At 45.4% G+C, this 21670-nt stretch overlaps 1 protein-coding gene across 1 annotated transcript in view; it reads right to left on the bottom strand.

The window, feature by feature from the left end:
- LOC142563367 (uncharacterized) overlaps positions 1-21670 on the bottom strand; it is a 47197-nt gene that overhangs the window by 8580 nt on the left and 16947 nt on the right. Inside the window, exons 2-3 of the mRNA XM_075673927.1 lie at positions 11993-12238; positions 1902-2147 (exon numbers count right to left, since the gene is read on the bottom strand). Coding sequence (XP_075530042.1) covers positions 1902-2147; positions 11993-12159 — 413 coding nt within the window. The 5' untranslated portion in view covers positions 12160-12238. The remainder of the gene's footprint in view (positions 1-1901; positions 2148-11992; positions 12239-21670) is intronic.

Below are 21670 nucleotides of genomic sequence, written 5' to 3'. Positions count from 1 at the left end.
ACGCACAAATCGAATATGTTTTTTTCGTTATGTTTCGCTGTCGGTACTGTATGGCATGCGTCAATATCAGAATCTTGCACTTCCTCCGCTACAAGTTCGCCAATCTTCTTTATAATCGTTTTGGCTCAGCATCAAGAGGAACACCCTTGATTTCTAAGTTGTTGGAAGGCTGGTATGTTTTAAGCTCCTCTAGTTTTCGCGTCAGCTAAGTATTTTGCACTTTAAGTACCTTGTTTTCGCTTCCGATCGCCTGGATTACTTCTTTCAATGCTCCAAAGTCCTTAATTTCCTGTCTCAGTTCTTTTAGCTCTTCTGGACTTTTTTTATCTCTCCAAGTTCATCAATTATTCCAACACGCAATTCGTCCACAGCTTCTTTGACATGAGGTTTCTGGACTATGGCACAATTTCACGCTTGTAAAGTCTAGACTGTTTCAGTTGCAGTTTCGTGTAGTGCGGAAGCAGTGCATAAATTTGAGCGGAAGGAAATCGAAAATGTGTGCGCTCACTTGTAAAGCAGATAGATATTTAGTCGAGTGCTCCAGATTCACTGCTGCCGAACTGCAAGCCTGGTCGTCGATCCGCCGCTCTTTAAGCCAGCCGTGCCGTACTGCTGCCCCCTTGTGGTAGAGAAGGCGCCAAAGGAACCACGTAGGTGCCGCATAAGCGATACAACGCCAAGGCGATGTAGCTCTGCAATCTTGTAGGCGTCGCACCACTGTTCCACGTGCGGCAAATCGAGCGACGAAAGCGATCAGCTGCAAAGCAGAAAGATCATTAGTTGTGTGCTCCAGATACAGTGCTGCCAAACTGCAAGCCTGGTATTCGATCCGCCGCTCTTTAAGCCAGCCGTGCTGTCCTGCTGCCCTCTTGTGGTAGAAAAGGCGCCAAGGGAACCACGTAGGTGTCGCATAAGCGATACAAGGCCAGAGCGCTGTATCTCCGCAATCTTGTAGGCGTCACACCGCTGTTCCACGGGCGGCAAATCCTGCGACAAAAGTGACGAGCTGCAAAGCAGATATATATTTAGTTGTGTGCTCAAGATGCAGTGCTGCCAAACTGCAAGCCAGGTCGTCGATCCGCCGCTCTTTAAGCCAGCCGTGCTGTCCTGCTGCCCTGTTGTGGTAGAGAAGGCGCCAAGGGAACCACGTAGGTGTCGCATAAGCGATACAAGGTCAGGGCGATGTATCTCCGCCATCTTGTTGGCGTCACACCGCTGTTCCACGGGCGGCAAATCCAGCGACAAAAGTGATCAACTGCAAAGCAGATAGATATTTATTTGTGTGGTCAAGATGCACTGCTGCCGAATTGCAACTAATGTAGGCATTAAAATCGCCCACCAGTATGTAGGAATCTGGAAGCTCGGAGGTTATAGGTTATAGAATCAGATTATAAAAATCGCTTTTTCCGAGCTGATAATTAGGGGTATGTATATGTATGCAACACTGTTGGTTGCACATAATATATATATATATATATATATATATATATATATATATATATATATATATATATATATATATATATATATGTGCAATATACAGTGATCAATTTACTTAGAAGAATTGCCCGAATTAACGCTGCCTGAAGGGGCGCCAGAAAGGCGATATGATGATGAGCTACGGATATGTCCACAACTATCGCTGCACCGCCAGAGGAGGTATTCGCCTCGTTGCGGTCTTTACGGTAGATGGTGTACTGATGGAGAAAGTTTGTTTGCGTACATTTAAGGTGAGTCTCCTGAACACACAGGAGCTTTGGGTTATATTTGTGTAAGTGTTCTTTGATGTCATTAAGGTTGTCGATAAGACCTCTAACGTTCCAGCGTATTATTTGTGTAGCCATATTGTTGGTGTTTTTATGCTGTGTGTCAAGAGGATTCAAGTTGAAGAAATTACTTACTGACTCTTGCCTGGCCCCGTAGTATCGTATTCGTCCTTTGAAACGTTCAGGGATTCTCCTCGGTAGGTTGGTTCTGCTTCCACTCTTTTCTTTGGGTTTGCATCGTCGGGACTCGCGCTTCTTTCACGTTGGGCTTTCCTAGTGAGCTCAGCTTCATTGTCCACCATGGCCTTGGAGGCCGCCCACCCAGGAGTCTCCGGGCCGTCCTTCAGGGAAGGGACATAACGGCTGAATGGTGCCGTCCGCCTGAAATGGGAGATCCGTTTTTGATACCTTGACGACGTCGTCATCTTTGGCCGCACATTTCAGGAGCACAAACATTGACTTGGTGTTCTTTTGGCGTGCGTACAACACGCTGACCTTATACTGATCCCAGAAAACATCACTTTGCCCAAAGAAAGGCGCTAGTTTTTTTGACGTACAGTGAAAAAGCACGATGGGTGACTACATCCCCAAAAGGTCACTGCAGTTAGCGATTTTAATAGCCGCCCTCACATCGCGAGCTGAGAAGTTTCTCGCGTCTTTGCTCTTCCGACGTTTGGTGCACAAATCTGCCGATGCTGCATACCCTCTGCGTTTATTGCTGCGCAAGGATAAGCCTTTCACTTGGACAGTGTAGTGGTATAGCTCGTTTTGACGACTGTTCCAGACCCATATTTCATCATTGGGACCGTATTGGGACCGTATTTCATCATTGGAGTTACCGTGTGGCTCACCAGCTTCTGTGCGGAGCTTGAGGCCGCTGCCTTCAGGCGTGTGCTGGTCCCCGTCGGCGCGACGAGGTCCCACACCACCGCTGCCTCAAAACTAGGAGGCAGAACCAATACACGTGATCTCGTCAGTTATCTTCAGCTACCCGCCCCTATGGCATCGCCAGGTACCATGTGTGATTATAATTTTCGTGGTCGAGTGGACAGTGTTACTAGGTTGGCTTTAGTCGATAAAGGTAGTGCCTCCGTTATTAGTCTGAAGTTCGAAACCCGGCTAGGCCGAAAACTGATGCTTCGCTGCTATAGAGCTCATGCATTTTGTGTTGCGAGCGCAGAGTTGCTCCGACATAAAGGAGTGTGCACCGCGAACGTCTATTTCTCCCATGACATATATCGAGCCGAACATGCAATTCTCGCTAAATTCTCTCACAATCTATTTCTTTGCTTCGATTTCCTCAAACAGTGAGGTGTAACTGTTGACTGCGCTACCGCCGAGCGCTTCGTTTCTCCTCTTGCTGGCCGACCTCCTGCTGAATCGCACGATCATCCATCAGAAGGTCGACAACATGCAAGTGAAAGACGTCTTTCAAGATTCCTGTAGCCCTTGGGTTGCGTAAATCGTCTTCGCTAAGATTAGCCTAGAGGTTCTGAGTCGACTACCGGCGTATCCGTTGTCTGACGAAAAAGACGATTATGCATAAAGTGTATTGCGGCGCAATGGCCAAGTACGACCAAAGAGCGCCAGGCCAGTGATAATGAGCACAAAGTGAAGCGATAAACTATGAGCAATGAATGTGACTGGGTTGTAAAGAGCCCTAAAAGATGGTGACTGTAAAATGCGTAATAGCTACACGTAATAAAACTATGACGATGACTAGGAAGCGTGCCAAGGACACGAAATGTACATTGAGAAAAAATTACAATTCGTTAAAATAGGTCCTAGGATAAAATTTTGAAAAAGAACTAATGCCGTAACAGAGCCCTTGAAACACAAGGACCTCGAATCATGCGCTATTGCAAAACAATTATCGCAGTGGGATCCTCTGGAACGAGGATGCTCTACGAATTTATGGGACTTATAACATGTAAGATATCACCACTTAAACCGAGGACCGCCTTGCTGTTAAAAAGCGGTTTCTTACCAAGAAACAACCGGGTGATGAGCGATGTAAACCAGTATGCAATAGGAAAATGTTTCTCTCTCTCAGCTTCGGCTTCCCGACAGTCTAGGAGCATATGGAGGACGCTCAGCCTTTCATCACATCAAACAAAGGTTGGAGGTTCATTTCGAGTAAATAGAAAATAATGGGTTCCAAAGTGTGCCCTATTCCGAGACGACAGAATAGGACATCTGTTCGCAGTGATTTTGTTGCGGAGGGCAAAAACCTAACTGTGGCTTAATCACATGCAGTTTGTTATTTATTTCTGCGTCCCACATGCGTTGCCAGTGGTTTCGCAGTTTCTTTCGTTTGAAAGGTTTCAGATCTGTGGAAATGACAACAGAAGTAGGATTAACAGCATGTGATGCAATTGATGTGGCCATCTGGTCCGCTAGAACGTTAGCCTCGATGCACCTATGGCCAGGCACCCAGCTTATAATCACATCTTAGTTAGATGTATACGGAATAAAGTTGATTCTTTACTGGATTTTTGTGCTTACAGAATGACATCAATGCCTTCACAACCCATAGGGTATCCGTATATATCACCGATTTTCAGAGTTTTTATTTCCTTATATACTTCACAGCCGACAATAGTGCGTAGCCTTCAGCCGTAAAGATATTTGTTTTCGGATGCAGTACAACAGTTTCTGAGAAGGATGGTCCGACAGTTACATAGGACGCCCCGTCATGTGACTTCGATGCATATGTGTAGAACTCCGTGTAGGAGTGCTTGTACAGGATTTCTAGGAAATGCATCTGGATTTTACTATCTCTCGCATGCATTGTAACTTGCAGGAAAGATATATCACATTGTATCAGCTGCCACTCCCAAGTAGGTAGCAGCCTAGCTGGAGGCATTGGGCAATGTTTGAGGAGTGGGACATCCATTTCATCCCTGAGCTCCCTCACACGCAGTGAAAAGGGTTGTCTTACAGGGGGACCATTACGATAGAGTTTAGCATATGTCATATCGTTAACGGTATTAAAACACGCATGTTGATGATTAGAGTCAACTTTCAGAAAATGTGGTTGGCTGATGCACGTTCTCTGCAGATGTAGTGATCATTCATTTAATTCTGCATAAAGACTCTCAATGGGACTTGTTATGAAAGGGCCAGTGGCCACTCGGAAGCCTAGTTGGTGGACCGGATCTAGCATTTTAGGGTACTCGGGGCGGCAGAATGGGAGATCAAAGCACCACAGTGCAATCGTGATCGAATCAGGATCTTGTAAATGTTCATTGAGCACTTCCTATCGCTGCCCCATGTTGTGTGGGATAAAACTTTCAGTAAGTTCATTGTGTTTAAGCACTTCAGCTCGAGATAGCTTATGGGTACACTAAAAGTTATTTTAGAGTCAACTAAAATGCCTAAGAACTTGTGATCTTTGTTCACAGCTATTTGCTGACCATACATTTCTATATTGGGATCTGCAATGAGCCCTTTGTTTCTAGTGAAAAGCACACAAGGACTTTTGTTGGGGTTCACTTTAAATCCGTTTTCGTCAGCCCATTCGGACACTTTGTTCAAACCTGGTTCTACTTGCCTCACAGACTGCAAGGTTGCAGAATTTGAAACGTACTTGTATGTCATGTGCGTAAACAGAAAAAAAATGGCTGGCGGTAATTATGCACGTAGCGTGCGCATCACAATAAACACCGCGCAGCCAAGCACCCCTACTTGGTGTACACCAATTTCTTGTATAAAAGGTTGCGACAATACATTGCCGATTTTCACGCGGAAAGTGTGTTTGGACAAAGAGCTTTCTTGTATGTTCAACATATTTCCACGAATACCCATTCCCGACAAGTCTCGCAAGATCCGGTATTCGCAAGTCATGTCATACGCCTTCTCCATATCGAGGAATATCAATAAGATGAACTGTTTATGTGCAAACGCATCTGGGATATTTCCTTCAGCACGCAAAAAATAATCAGTCGTGGACCACCTGTCTCTGAAGCCACATTAATGGGAATCAATCATGTTGTTCGGTTCAAGGAATTGTATTAGTCTACAATTAATCATCTTTTGAAACAACTAACACAGACAACTCGTACGAGCTAGCGAGCGATAACTGGCCGCCAAGGAATGGTATTTACCCAGCTTCAAGACGGGAATAACAATAGCGTTGTTCCACGAGGATGGCAAGTATCCGGCAACCCAAGTGTAGTTTCAAATTGCCAGCAATGTCATGTGTGTCTCCTTGCGAATGTTTTCGAATCATGTCATGCATGATTATATCAGCTGCCGGTGCAGAGCTGCTACATGTGCTCAATGCAGCTTTAAGCTCGGCAATATTAAAATTAGGGTTGTATGGTTTATCCGGACGCCATCTATGACCCAGTGCTTTAAGTTCAGCTAATTGTTTCTACTTGAGGAATGACATTGTGTAATGCGTGCAGCTTGATACAGCTCGAAGTGTTCGCCCAGAGCGTTGTGCTATTCTTCCAAGGTAGTCCCTTGGGCGTGCACTAAGGGCAAAGGGTGGATTTGTTGCCTCTTTAGCTTTCATACGCCGTTCCATGCTTTGAACTCCTGGGTGTAGGAAGTGATGCCCGAGAGAAACCTCTCCCAAATAGCCCTTCTTGCAAACCCCACGCTTTTTTTTGTTTCTTTCGTGCCAGTCTCCCATGTTCATTCCAACAAGGACCCGTGTTTTGCATGAGAGTCACTGTGTTTGTGGAATAAATTTTTGTGCTGCGCCGAGTATAAAATGAGTAAAATACGCTACTGCTTCATCTATGCTAAAATCGGTGATAACGTGTCGTTATAAGTAAGTCGATTCCTCAACATTACTCCATTCGGCGGAGGCTAGTTTCCACCGGAGATTATGTGTGGGGGGGGGGGCATTCGTGTTGGCGTACGGTATTTAACCTTACAGGGAAGGGCTCACTTCCATAAGGATTGTTGATTGCATATCATTGCAAGTCCGACAAAATTGAAGCTGAGCTAATCGCCAGGCTAATCATGAATATGAATTATGATGAATATTTAATGTGTTGGCTCCTTGCTGAAGAGCCGCGCACCAGAGTTCACAAGAAAATTTTCAATGAAACGTCCTCTCGCGTCACATCGCGAGTCTGCCCACATGGTGTTGTTTGAAGCTTGAAGTTTATTTTTTCCTTCATTACAGAAAGAGGCAACAAGAACTAAAGGCCACGTGGCCTGACAAGGGGCTCTTGCTCCTCAGCACGTTCGGTTTACATGATTATTCATTGTACACTATAACATTCACTGTACAAACATTCAATGTACAAATAAGATAACATTAAATGTACAAATATAACAAGAACGAGTAATTACGATGTAGAAAAATACAAATAAAGAAGATAATTTGTAAATTATTCAATGATTATGTCAAAAGACATTTATGCTTCAATTTTTGTTTGTACATTCGCATCAATGCGCAGATACGTATATAGTGCATCAGATAATTTTAGTGAAATAGCATGTTATATATAAGTACTTTGATTATGTATGACACGGTTTTTTATACATTGCTGAAAATGAGGTGCACAAAAATCAGTTTTTTGCTAAACGATGTTTAGTAGCCTTTGTATTTGAAAGTTTATATCCTGACATCCGTAGCTAGTATACGTAAATGGTATTTATCTGATTTGATTACGTAATGGGTATCGAAGTGAATTGGGTGTGCGGACAACACCGAGCCTGTGTTATATTATAGGTAAGAGTAATTTATAATAAAAACTTTATTTGCTCGGATCAGCAAGGGTTTGTGAAAGATATCGTGTGTGGGTAAGTGACGCGGCCTGCCATAGTTTTCAAAAATGCGTACTCGTTTTAGCAAGCTTATAACTTCTCATGGTTTTTTGCTGTAGTTGTTCCCCAATCAAGACACAATAAGTTTGCTTCGAGTAAAAAAGGGCGTAGTATATTGCTTTGTTTAGCCTTAATGGTATTAGATCACCTATTTTATACATACAGCCCACTACCCTGCTAAGATCATTGCTCACTTATTGGCATGATTGTCTGAGGAGAAGTTCTCTTGAAACCATAGCCCCGAAAACTTTTGAGTTTTTTCTTCTTCTAGCCTCTCTGCTGCAAAGAGAACAGTTATAGTAACAGACAATGGCTAATTTATTGGTTTAAATATTATATATTTGGTTTTGTTGACATTCAATTTTAGTTTGTTGATGAACAGCCATTCAGATAATAAATTTAAATAATTATTTATTTATTTTCCTAAGCATTGCAAGAAAGATGTAACAAATAAAATATTAGTATCATCTGCGTACATGATGATATTAGGTGAGGAAGAAACGTTAGGAAGGTCATTAATATAAAGTATAAATATAACAGGACAAAGTATGGATGCCTGTGGAATTCCAGTCTGTATTTTCAGAAGAGAGGGAGTCGCCTGATTATATGAAACAAACGAGTAACGATTCGTTAAGTAACTCCTAATTAAATCTTATGCTGCACCACTTATACCGTAGTCATCAAGTTTGCACACAAGTATATGATGATTTATACTGTCCAACGCCTTACGCAGGTCCAGAAATAAGCCTACTGTGTATAAACGGTTTTCCACATTTTGCAGTATTTGATGTTTTATATTTAGGAGCACATCCTCACATGATTTATTTAAAATCTATATTGTGCCGTAATAATAATACCATATTTCCTTAAGAAACCCTCTAGTCAAGCGTTTAGAACAGTTTCAAAAAGTTTTGATAAAAGAGGTAGTAATGCTGTAGGTGGGAAATTGTTCACACTATGGTCAGCACCACCTTTATGAACCGGGCAAACTCTGCCTATTTTCCGTTTGCTAGGAAAAATTCCGGACTCAAACATTTTACTAATAATGTGAGCCAACACATTAGAGATGATGAAAGACAAATTTGATAGGGGATGCCATGATACCGTCGAATGAAGTCCCACTACAGTGTTTGACCTGGGGACCCCCTCCTGTATATTATTGCCTTGTAATATATCTTGTCTATTAATAATAAAACCTTATTCAGACCTGCAGCACTGTTTGACTAAAGTTGTTTATCACGCTGTCTATTTCCTTCCTGGTGCCGGAAATAGCATTAAAGTATTTTGCACTGTCAGTTTCACAACAGTTGCCCTATCTCTTCTGGATCTGCTGCAGAAATGTTGCTCCAACATTGAACAAAGTGAGTGTTTATCATAGAGACGGCTTCTTCACCGGCAAGAGTACCGCTAACCGAAACTATTCGTTGGTCTTGAGGGCTAGCCTTTCCTCCAGATATCTTCCTAATTTCCTGTCAAACTTTTCTTGGATTCGTATATATGCGCGAAAGCACGTTCTCATAATATTTTTCTTTTGCTTTTAATTCTGAATTTACTTGGTTTCGATGCTCCTTGAATTTGGTGCATTGATTCATGTCTGGTGTTTTAAGAAATGTATGGTACATCTTGTTTTGATTTTTGATTTTTGTAAGAAACACTAAATCTATCCAACGCTTTCTAATTTTCTTGGGTCGCTTTGTAGCACTATGTTGTGGCAAGGCTACGTCGCAGCAAGCGATTATTTTATCGAAAAATGAGTTGTATGCCTTATTTGGGTCTCTTTCAATTAGTTCAGAATTTCAATTATTTTTACGAATAAGAGAGCGAAAATAGGCTAGCGTCGTTGTATCGGCGAGGTGGTAAGAATATGCAGGCGCATTTTGCTTCTATTTCTGCGAGCAAGGCAGAGAACAGAAGATTGGAAGATGATCACTTATATCAGAGGACATGACACCAGCAGTCACAGACGAAACATCTACATTAGCGATACAGACACCTAATAAGGCTTGGCTGTGTGCTGTTGCACGTGTTGGTAAAGTTATAATATTCGAGCTTGCGTAAGAGTATAGCAGATGATTATATTCTCGTGTTATTGTACGTTCAGCCATCATATCTATGTTCAAATCTCCTAGTATGGCAAACATTTTGCCGGTGCCACTGAGATAAGCTAGCAGCTTATCCTTAAAGGAAAAGAATTCTTTTTTGTTACCACAGGGCGGTCTGTACATACTGAAAACGGTCCAGCTTGAAGGCGAATAGGGAAGCACTCAAAGTTGTGATTAATTCGGGAGAAATCTGCAATTTTTCCGAGTTTAGATCATTTTGTACACATGCTGCTAGGCCGCCGCCTCTTGCGTAGGTACGGTTTAGTACGTGGTGCCTGTAATTTTTTAGCCGTATGTGGTAGTCCTTATCAGATAACCATCTCTCAGTAAAAAGAAGGGCATCCGGGTTAGCGTTGGTATGTTTGAGCAATTCAATTTTATCTTGCCTAATTTTTATGCTTCGGGTGTTTAAATGAAAGATTAAAATGTTTTTTTAAACCCGCACATATATTTGAAAATGAAACGTAATCATGATAAAGATTTATCGACCAAAGCCATATCTGGACTTAAACCCAATAAAAGTTATTCTCACGAAATAAAGCTAAAGATTAGGTTATATTTCGCTGATATCACCAGTGCTGAAAATATCCCGAATAGGAAATGTTTCATTGCGACTTGCCATTACTTTCCCTCCAGTGGTCCAGGCATATTTCCAACCACGCTCATTCTTTCTTTGTTTCGCAGCACTTGGTAACCTTGTCTTGTCAAATGCTAAATAAAGAATATAGCACTATTCCCATCAAAGCCAAGCATTCTGGTATTTTTTTTTTCCTTTTGTGATTTAGGAAGAAACCCGTTCCTTTTGATGCGACGCACAAATCGAAAATGTTTTTTTCGTTATGTTTCACTGTCGGTACTGTATGGCATGCGTCAATATCAGAATCTTGCACTTCCTCCGCTACAAGTTCGCCAATCTTCTTTATAATCGTTTTGGCTCAGCCTCAAGAGGAACACCCTTGATTTCTAAGTTGTTGGAAGGCTGGTATGTTTTAAGCTCCTCTAGTTTTCGCGTCAGCTAAGTATTTTGCACTTTAGGTTACCTTGTTTTAGGTTTAAGTACCTTGTTTTAGGCGCCAAAGGAACCACGTAGGTGCCGCATAAGCGATACAACGCCAAGCCGATGTAGCTCTGCAATCTTGTAGGCGTCACACCACTGTTCGACGTGCGGCAAATCGAGCGACGAAAGCGATCAGCTGCAAAGCAGAAAGATAATTAGTTGTGTGCTCCAGATACAGTGCTGCCAAACTGCAAGCCTGGTCGTCGATCCGCCGCTCTTTAAGCCAGCCGTGCTGTCCTGCTGCCCTCTTGTGGTAGAAAAGGCGCCAAGGGAACCACGTAGGTGTCGCATAAGCGATACAAGGCCAGAGCGCTGTATCTCCGCAATCTTGTAGGCGTCACACCGCTGTTCCACGGGCGGCAAATCCTGCGACAAAAGTGACGAGCTGCAAAGCAGATATATATTTAGTTGTGTGCTCAAGATACAGTGCTGCCAAACTGCAAGCCAGGTCGTCGATCCGCCGCTCCTTAAGCCAGCCGTGCTGTCCTGCTGCCCTGTTGTGGTAGAGAAGGCGCCAAGGGAACCACGTAGGTGTCGCATAAGCGATACAAGGTCAGGGCGATGTATCTCCGCAATCTTGTAGGCGTCACACCGCTGTTCCACGGGCGGCAAATCCAGCGACAAAAGTGATCAACTGCAAAGCAGATAGATATTTATTTGTGTGGTCAAGATGCACTGCTGCCGAATTGCAACTAATGTAGGCATTAAAATCACCCACCAGTATGTAGGAATCTGGAAGCTCGTAGGTTATAGGTTATAGAATCAGATTATAAAAATCGCTTTTTCCGAGCTGATAATTAGGGGTATGTATATATATGCAACACTGTATGTTGCACATATTATATATATATATATATATATATATATATATATATATATATATATATATATATATATATATATATATATATGCAATATACAGTGATCAATTTACTTAGAAGAATTGCCCGAATTAACCCTGCCTGAAGGGGCGCCTGAAAGGCGATATGATGATGAGCTACGGATATGTCCACAACTATCGCTGCACCGCCAGAGGAGGTATTCGCCTCGTTGCGGTCTTTACGGTAGATGGTGTACTGATGGAGAAAGTTTGTTTGCGTACATTTAAGGTGAGTCTCCTGAACACACAGGAGCTTTGGGTTATATTTGTGTAAGTGTTCTTTGATGTCATTAAGGTTGTCGATAAGAACTCTAACGTTCCAGCGTATTATTTGTGTAGCCATATTGTTGGTGTTTTTATGCTGTGTGTCAAGAGGATTCAAGTTGAAGAAATTACTTACTGACTCTTGCCTGGCCCCGTAGTATCGTATTCGTCCTTTGAAACGTTCAGGGATTCTCCTCGGTAGGTTGGTTCTGCTTGCACTCTTTTCTTTGGGTTTGTATCGTCGGGATTCGCGCTTCTTGCACGTTGGGCTTTCCTAGTAAGCTCAGCTTCATTGTCCACCATGACCTTGGAGGCCGCCCACCCAGGAGTCTCCGGGCCGTCCTTCAGGGAAGGGACATAACGGCTGAATGGTGCCGTCCGCCTGAAATGGGAGATCCGTTTTTGATACCTTGACGACGTCGTCATCTTTGGCCGCACATTTCAGGAGCACAAACATTGACTTGGTGTTCTTTTGGCGTGCGTACAACACGCTGACCTTATACTGATCCCAGAAAACATCACTTTGCCCAAAGAAAGGCGCTAGTTTTTTTGACGTACAGTGAAAAAGCACGATGGGTGACTACATCCCCAAAAGGTCACTGCAGTTAGCGATTTTAAAAGCCGCCCTCACATCGCGAGCTGAGAAGTTTCTCGCGTCTCTGCTCTTCCGACGTTTGGTGCACAAATCTGCCGATGCTGCATACCCTCTGCGTTTATTGCTGCGAAAGGATAAGCCTTTCATTTGGACAGTGTAGTGGTATAGCTCGTTTTGACGACTGTTCCAGACCCATATTTCATCATTGGGACCGTATTGGGACCGTATTTCATCATTGGAGTTACCGTGTGGCTCACCAGCTTCTGTGCGGAGCTTGAGGCCGCTGCCTTCAGGCGTGTGCTGGTCCCCGTCGGCGCGACGAGGTCCCACACCACCGCTGCCTCAAAACTAGGAGGCAGAACCAATACACGTGATCTCGTCAGTTATCTTCAGCTACCCGCCCCTATGGCATCGCCAGGTACCATGTGTGATTATAATTTTCGTGGTCGAGTGGACAGTGTTACTAGGTTGGCTTTAGTCGATAAAGGTAGTGCCTCCGTTATTAGTCTGAAGTTCGAAACCCGGCTAGGCCGAAAACTGATGCTTCGCTGCTATAGAGCTCATGCATTTTGTGTTGCGAGCGCAGAGTTGCTCCGACATAAAGGAGTGTGCACCGCGAACGTCTATTTCTCCCATGACATATATCGAGCCGAACATGCAATTCTCGCTAAATTCTCTCACAATCTATTTCTTTGCTTCGATTTCCTCAAACAGTGAGGTGTAACTGTTGACTGCGCTACCGCCGAGCGCTTCGTTTCTCCTCTTGCTGGCCGACCTCCTGCTGAATCGCACGATCATCGATCAGAAGGTCGACAACATACAAGTGAAAGACGTCTTTCAAGATTCCTGTAGCCCTTGGGTTGCGTAAATCGTCCTCGCTAAGATGAGCCTAGAGGTTCTGAGTCGACTAGCGGCGTCTCCGTTGTCTGACAAAAAAGACGATTATGCATAAAGTGTATTGCGGCGCAATGGCCAAGTACGACCAAAGAGCGCCAGGCCAGTCATAATGAACACAAAGTGAAGCGATAAACTATGAGCAATGAATGTGACTGGGTTGTAAAGAGCCCTAAAAAATGGTGACTGTAAAATGCGTAATAGCTACACGTAATAAAACTATGACGATGACTAGGAAGCGTGCCAAGGACACGAAATGTACATTGAGAAAAAATTACAATTCGTTAAAATAGGTCCTAGGATAAAATTTTGAAAAAGAACTAATGCCGTAACAGAGCCCTTGAAACACAAGGACCTCGAATCATGCGCTATTGCAAAACAATTATCGCAGTGGGATCCTCTGGAACGAGGATGCTCTACGAATTTATGGGACTTATAACATGTAAGATATCACCACTTAAACCGAGGACCGCCTTGCTGTTAAAAATGGTTTCTTACCAAGAAACAACCGGGTGATGAGGGATGTAAACCAGTATGCAATAGGAAAAAGGTTTCTCTCTCTCATCTTCGGCTTCCCGACAGTCTAGGAGCATATGGAGGACGCTCAGCCTTTCATCACATCAAACAAAGGTTGGAGGTTCATTTCCAGTAAATAGAAAATAATGGGTTCCAAAGTGTGCCCTATTCCGAGACGACAGAATAGGACATCTGTTCGCAGTGATTTTGTTGCGGAGGGCAAAAACCTAACTGTGGCTTAATCACATGCAGTTTGTTATTTATTTCTGCGTCCCACATGCGTTGCCAGTGGTTTCGCAGTTTCTTTCGTTTGAAAGGTTTCAGATCTGTAGAAATGACAACAGAAGTAGGATTAACAGCATGTGATGCAATTGATGTGGCCATCTCGTCCGCTAGAACGTTAGCCTCGATGCACCTATGCCCAGGCACCCAGCTTATAATCACATCTTAGTTAGATGTATACGGAATAGAGTTGATTCTTTACGGGATTTTTGTGCTTACAGAATGACATCAAGGCCTTCACAACCCATAGGGTATCCGTATATATAACCGATTTTTAGAGTTTTTATTTCCTTATATGCTTCACAGCCGACAATTCAACATCCGCCGCAGTGGAATACGTCACACGGCAAAACCTCCGGTTTGACCATGACGTCCGCCTACTGCAAGGTCACGGCATCGCCTAGAATTTGAACATTTGAACGGCACACATGGCCAAGACAAGGTGGGCTCATTTCAAATTTCATCGTGCAGCTTAGCAGGCTTCACGACATGCGTCCGCTTTGGGTGAGATACGTTGTGAAGCACGCACGCCAAAATGGATCAGGACAAGCTGACGCCTGAAACGTCTCAAATTATGACAGCACAGCAAGAAGCTTGCACGGCAAGAATGCGATCACAATGAGCAAATACGTTTTACATGAAAGCTAAAGAAACGTATCAAACAAGCCGTGATGAGAAGTGCCGGAGAATAGACGCTCCCTCGAAGAACGTGGACACAGCTATTACCAAAGTGGCCTGTACAAAAGAGGACGATAATAACAGAGCCGCAACGCAGCTTCGTGCACGTGACCGCCAGATACGCTACCTTCCTCGCCAAAACGAGCAGATCTGAAACCGAGCAGGAATTAGAGCTTCGGAAAGCAATCGACGCAAATCTTGATATGACTGTAAGCGACAAGTTACGTGAAGCTACAGAACGAGAACGCGACCGCTGACAAGAGATAACCTCGCTGCACTCTATATCGACCCACTCAAGCCTTTATTCGAGGTCAAGAGGATCGACCTCGTCAACAATCAGCCTAGCCACCATACAGGTACGCGCGCAAGCTGAAGCCGTCCGGGCCAGAGCAGAGTTTTGTCGCAGAAAGGCCGCGATGCGCATTGAGAATGCAAGATTGAGGCTGAATCGGATATTTTCCAGCATGAAAAAGAAGCGGCAGCTGCAAACGCACAGGCGAATTCGCTCGAGGCAGCCGTAGAGCAGGATGGCGGGGAGCGCATGCGCACGCTCCCTTCTGTGGACCGAACGCAGCAGACTAGGAGCTATATAGATGAACAGGAAGCCCTACATAACTCTGCGCTCGTGTTTCCTGAGGAGACTGTTTGCAAATCTAGCGGCGAGGTAAACAATGCTCACACGTCGCCGGGGCAACTTCATTATCAGCATCAACATCATCAGCCTGGTTACGCCCACTGCAGGGCAAATGCCTCACCCAAACTTCACCAACTACCCCGGTCATGTACTAATTGTGTCCATGTTGTCCCTGCAAACTTCTTAATTGAATCCGCCCACCTAACTTTCTGCCGCCCCTTGTTACGCTTCCCTTTCCTTGGAATCGAGTCCGTAACCCTTAATGACCATCGGTTATCTCCCCTCCTCGTTACATGTCCTGCCCATGCCAATTTCTTTTTCTTGATTTCCACTAAGATGTCTTTAACTCGCGTTTGTTCCCACACCCAATCAGCTCTTGTCTTATCCCTTAACGTTACACCCATCATTATTGTTTCCATAGCTTGTTGCCTCTTCCCCAATTTAAGTAGAACCATTTTTGTAAGCCTCCAGGTTTCTGCCCCGTACGTGAGTACTGGTAAGACACAGCTGTTATACACTTTTCTCTTGAGGGATAATGGCAACCTCCTGTTCATGATCTGAGAATGCCTGCCAAACGCACCCGAGCCATTCTTATTCTTCTGATTATTTCCGTCTCATGATCCGGATCCGCGGTCACTACCTGCCCTAAGTACATGTATTCCCTTACCACTTCCAGTGCCTCGCTGCCTATCGCAAACTGCTGTTCTCTTCTGAGACTGTTAAACATTACTTTAGTTTTCTGCAGATTAATTTTTAGACCTACCCTTCTGCTTTGCCTCTCCGGGTCAGTGAGCATGCATCGCGATTGGTCCCCTGAGTTACTAAACAAGGCAATATCAATCACGAATCGCAAGTTACTAAGGTGTTCTCCATTAACACTTATCCCCAATTCTTCCCGATCCAGGTCTCTGAATACCTCCTGTAAACACGCTGTGGATAGCATTGAAGAGATCGTATTTCCCTGCCTGACGCCCTTCTTTATTGGGATTTTCTTACTTTCTTTGTGGAGGACTACGGTGGCTGTGGAGCTGCTATAGATATCTTTCAGTATTTTTACATACGGCTCGTCTACACCCTGATTCCGTAATACCTCCATGACTGCTGATGTTTCAACTAAATCAAACGCTTTCTCGTAATCAGTGAATGCTATATTTAAGGGTTGGTTATATTCCGCACATTTCTCTATCACCTGATAGAGACTGGCCAACGCAGCTGCGAATAATTCGATGTGATTGAGCTGATGAACGGCCATCTGACTACCATGCTGCCCATAACAACCCAAGTTATAGGCATGCTGGAGCTGCGAGTTGTCCTAGGCACATACGAGTTGATTCGCAGCCGCTTGTGTACGCCCCGGCACGCAACAGTTCAAGCTGACAGCTAGCCGGTGTCCTTAAATTCCTGTGCCGCAAGGACCTTGTTTCAAGTGGTCTTGACAAGTTTGATGATCGACCTGAGAACCTTCGCGCTTGGAAGTCATCGCTCAAAGGTGTAGTTGGAGATGTACGTCTTTCTGCCCAGGAAGAGCTCGATCTTCTGATCAAATGGCTTGGCCCTGAATCGTTACATGAGGATCGTAGGTTGAAATTGGTGCACATCGATGACTTTTCAACAGGCTTGAACGTCGTCTGGAAACAGCTAGACGATGTCTTCGGGCGACCTGAGGCAATTGAGGATATATTACTGAAACAGAACGGCTGGGCGACTTCCCGAAGATATCTTACCGGGAAAATACCAGACTCCAAGAACTTGGCGACCTCCTGCTAGAACTCGAGGCTACGAAATCTGACCCGTATCCTGTCGGTCTTGGCTATTTGGATATAGTAAGAGGGGCGAACAAAATCGACTCGAAGTTGCCATCTGGACTTTTAGAAAATTGGATGTCGAAGGGGTCAAAATACAAGAAATATTACAACACTGTATTTCCTCAGTTATCATTCTTCTGCAAATTTTTAGAGGTCAGGCCAGCATGAGGAACGACCCGATTTTCATGTTGCAGCCACAAAATGCCTCGTCTGAATTCGATCACAGGAAGGAAGCCAATGCCACCAAGACCCCCGTCAAAAATCCTCTGTGTCAGCGAGAAAAACAGAAGTGGATCCTGCTTCTACCAAGCTTAATCAAGATGCCAGTCTTAACGAACAGCAGCCAGAATGGAAGGACTTCAAGAGGTGGTGCCCACATCACAAAAACCTCACCCTTTGGCAAGATGTCGCGCCTTGTGTGAAAAAAACCTTGGAAGGGCGGCTATCTTTCCTAAAGAAGCAAGTGACCTACCTACGATGCTGCTCATCTAGGAACCACATGCAGTGGCAATGCCAGGCAGTTGTAATACGCCTCATATGCACCGACCATGACACAGCGCTTGACCCAGCATCGCCAACCCAATAGTCGTAGAGGGCTAGTGGGCCTGATGATAGTACCACAGATAACTCAGAAAAGAGAGTCACATCTAGGCGTACTGAAGTGGCAAATGCTGGCAGTCGTGTGCTAAAATCTGCCTCGTAGCATGAAACGCAGCCTGAGAAGACAGAGCGTACGCTATTCTTGACGACCAGAGTAATTGCTCGTTGGTTAGGCCAGAACTTCTCAACAATTTCAAAGTGAAGGGGACGCCTACACAATACACACTCCGCACTTGATCCGGCCGTACTGAAGTGGTTGGAAGAGTTGCTCATGGCTTCTTCGTGCAGAGCGTGTCAGGCGAAGTTCCCTCATCCGCCCCTCATTGAGGCAAAGCAATTCCCGACCTTACGCCGCACGGCCCTACACGCACTTGAAGGCTGTAGCAAATCACATTCCACCTCGTGAGGAGGCTGGAATACTGCTCCTCCTTGGCCGAGACATCCTAAGAGCTCACAAGGTTCGTCAGACAATCAGCGGACCCCACGATAGCCCTTATGCTCTGACGCTCCACCTCGGATGGATCATTGTCGGCAACATTTGCGTTGGTCGTTCGTGATAAATGGGCAACGCCAATCTGTTCAAGACCCACGTGCTGGACAGGGGGCGACCATCTCTTTTCCTGCCATGCTCGAGCCATTTCTCTATAAGGGAGATGCCGATTCTCTACGCTGCGGATAAGGTCCCAAAAGATTTACAATTGGCTGCAGCACTGAATGGCACCCTGGCCCCGAATCTTTTCGAAACATAACTTGACCACGAGCTGCTCTCTCCATGGGAGACAAGACATTCCTCAGCATAATGGATAGTGAATTCACCCAAGACAAATTAAACAATTCGGTCACCCCTCTCCCTTTTCGTGGACCGAGAAGTTGGCTTCCGAACAACAGAAAACAAGCTCCGTCTTGTCTGCTCTCGCTACGGCGCACCGAGCGAAAGAATCCAGAGACAAAGGAACGTTTCGTGACCTTCATGAACGAGCTCTTCATCAAGGGTCAAGTAGAGGAAGCTCCACCAATTCACGTGGACGAAAAACGCTGGTATCTGCCCATATTCGGCGATCACCACCCCCAAGAAGCCTGGCCAAATCCGAGTCGTGTTCGACTCCAGCACTCAGCCCGAACCGGTATCTCTGAACAACGTTCTCCTGACTGGCCCTTACCTGACGAACAACCTTGTGGGGATTTTGGTAAGCTTCCGGCAAGAACCAGTGGCGGTTACAGCAGACGTCCAGCAATTGTTGTACAATTTCATGGTTCGGGGGGGCCATCAGAGCTACCTGAGGCTCCTCTGGTTTAGGGGCAATGATATCTCAAGAGAAATCGTAGAATGCCGAATGAATGTTGACGTTATCGGTAATAGCCCATCTCCAGCTGTTTCAGCATATGACCTTCGATGGACTGCCCAACAAGCTACCCCACGGTTTGGTGAAGATGCCAGGAAGTTAACAGAAAAATAATTCTACCTCGATGATACGCTGAAACCTCTTCTGGGCGAAGAAGACGCCATTAGTCTGCTGCAAAGAACGCAGAAAATACTTGCAACAGCTAAAATAAAGCTGCACAAGACAGCTTCCAATAGGCAGAATGTGCTGAATGCATTTTCTCCAGAGGACCGCGCCCGCGGACTGATGAACCTCGACGTTGGCACAGACGCGTCGCTTACGCGAAACCTCGGTCTACTGTGGGACATAGGCAACGACAGCTTCGTCTTCAGGGCTCCTATTCAGGACAGGCATATACGCGGCGAAGGGTGCTGTCGACCGTCAGCAGCCTTTACGCCCCACTAGGCCCACAAACGACAGCGACTCGGAGCCGAACGCTTTCAAGGTTCTCGAACTGGAAACCTCTCACTCGTGCTGTGGCAAGTGTGATCCAGGTTGGCCTTCGCGGAAAGAACGCATCAGAAGAAGAGGTAGCTTGCGTTGACGCACTCTCCAAAGCCAGGCTCATCATCATTCGCACAGTACAGTAGGACGCATTTTTTGAGGAGATATGCTGTATCCAGAGAGGAGAGCAGGTTCACAAGAGAAGCTTGCTTTGAAGGCTTGACCCATTCTTAGACGCCAACGGCTTGATCTGCGTCGGCAGCTGCTTGGACAGACTAAACCTTCCGGACGATAACAAACACTCTCCTAATGCCGGCTCGGCAGCATGTGGCGAAGCTTCTCCTGCGCCACCACTATGAATTCGTGCAACACCAGGGCTGGCACTTCAGAGAAGGAGACGTACGATCTGCTGGGTATTGGATCATCGGAGGTAAAAGGTGCATCTCATCCGTGCTTCAAGCATGCATTTCATGCGAAAAGCAGGGAGGGCTCTTTCATGACCAGAAGATGGCTGACCTTCAGGCAGACCGAATCAGCACAGATTCTCCTTTCACGAATGTTGGAATTGATGTTTTCGGTCCCTGGATGATTGCCTCTTGCCGAACGGGAGGTTGTGTTGCAAACAGCAAGCACTCGGCAGCCATATCCACTTGCTTAAGCATTCGGGCAGTGCACATTGAGCTGATCGAATGAATGAACACGTCGAGTTTCATTATTGCCTTCCTAAAGATTCTAGCAGTGCGAGAGGCCATCAAGCTAATTCACCCGGACTGCGGGACCAATTTTATCGGAGCGTGCAGAGAACTTGCAATAAGCGCAGAGGGCATACATCGCTCACAAATAGGCAAGTTGCTCAGTGGGCACAGCTGCAAATAGATATTGAATTCACCGCACGCATCCCATATGGGCTGTGCGTGGGAGCAGATGATCGGCATTTCACGCCGCATTTTGACTCAATGCTCATGCAGTAACGTTATCAACGGCTGACGCATAACATTCTTGCAGCCTTTTTGGCAGAAGTTGCGGCCGTCAATAAAGCCAGGCCCATAACTCCCACTTCATCTGACCCCGAAGATCCCACAATAATAACTCCGGCGACACTTTTAACCCCAAAACAGGTTAGCGCATATATAGCAACTGTGAAATTAGGCACAAGCAACCTCTACAAAAGACATTGGCGTCTCGTGCAAAATCTGGCTAACGAATTCTGGAAACGCTGGCGCATAACATATGTCCCTACTTTGCAGCAACGCAGAAAATTGCAAGCAGCAAAACCAGACCATAAAGAAGGCGACGTCGTTCTACTCAGGGATAAAGAAGCAACCAGCAACGACTGGGTCGTCGGAGTGATTACACCAAGACTGGGCAGCACGGATGCAAAGGTGCGCAAGGTCGAGCTGAAGACAGCCAAAGGCGGGATGGTGAAAACATTCTTCCGACCAACAATAGAAGCTGTACATTTGCTGTCACCGTCATATAGTGCTGATGTCTAACAACGAAAGACACCAGACCGGGATTGTTCTGTGCGCATCGCGAACGCACGGCCGAACTTTACTTTCAAGAGGGAAGCAAGCCGTCCTTAGTTTTACTGCTTTGTGTTTTACTGACCCCCCCGCGGACTCGAGCTGTGCGCGAGAGAAATGATCCGCTCTGTACGCTCGGTTCCTCGAAGTGACCCAGTGACGACGATTCGAGGTGTTGGGTGATGTTTCCCGGGCACGGAGATGGGGATGGAAACTGGGGTTAGAAAAATGCGGGACGGGCAGACTGGCCCCACCTACCCTAGAGACAGTACCACTTTTTTACGGGCTGAAAAACTGAACGTTTTCTGTATATTTAACTTGCTTTTTGACCTTCTTAGTGTAAGTAAAGTTCGTTTTAAATGTTCAACTGCGTTCCAGCCGTTATCTAGCTGGACAACGGACGCTTTGGTCCCGTCAAGTGCGATGCGCGAGGCCAGTATAGAGGTGGTACATTAATTTGC

Source organism: Dermacentor variabilis, chromosome 11 (assembly GCF_050947875.1).
Source record: "Dermacentor variabilis isolate Ectoservices chromosome 11, ASM5094787v1, whole genome shotgun sequence".
Classification (NCBI taxonomy): Eukaryota; Metazoa; Arthropoda; class Arachnida; order Ixodida; family Ixodidae; genus Dermacentor; species Dermacentor variabilis.
This window is presented reverse-complemented; position numbering and strand designations above follow the sequence as displayed.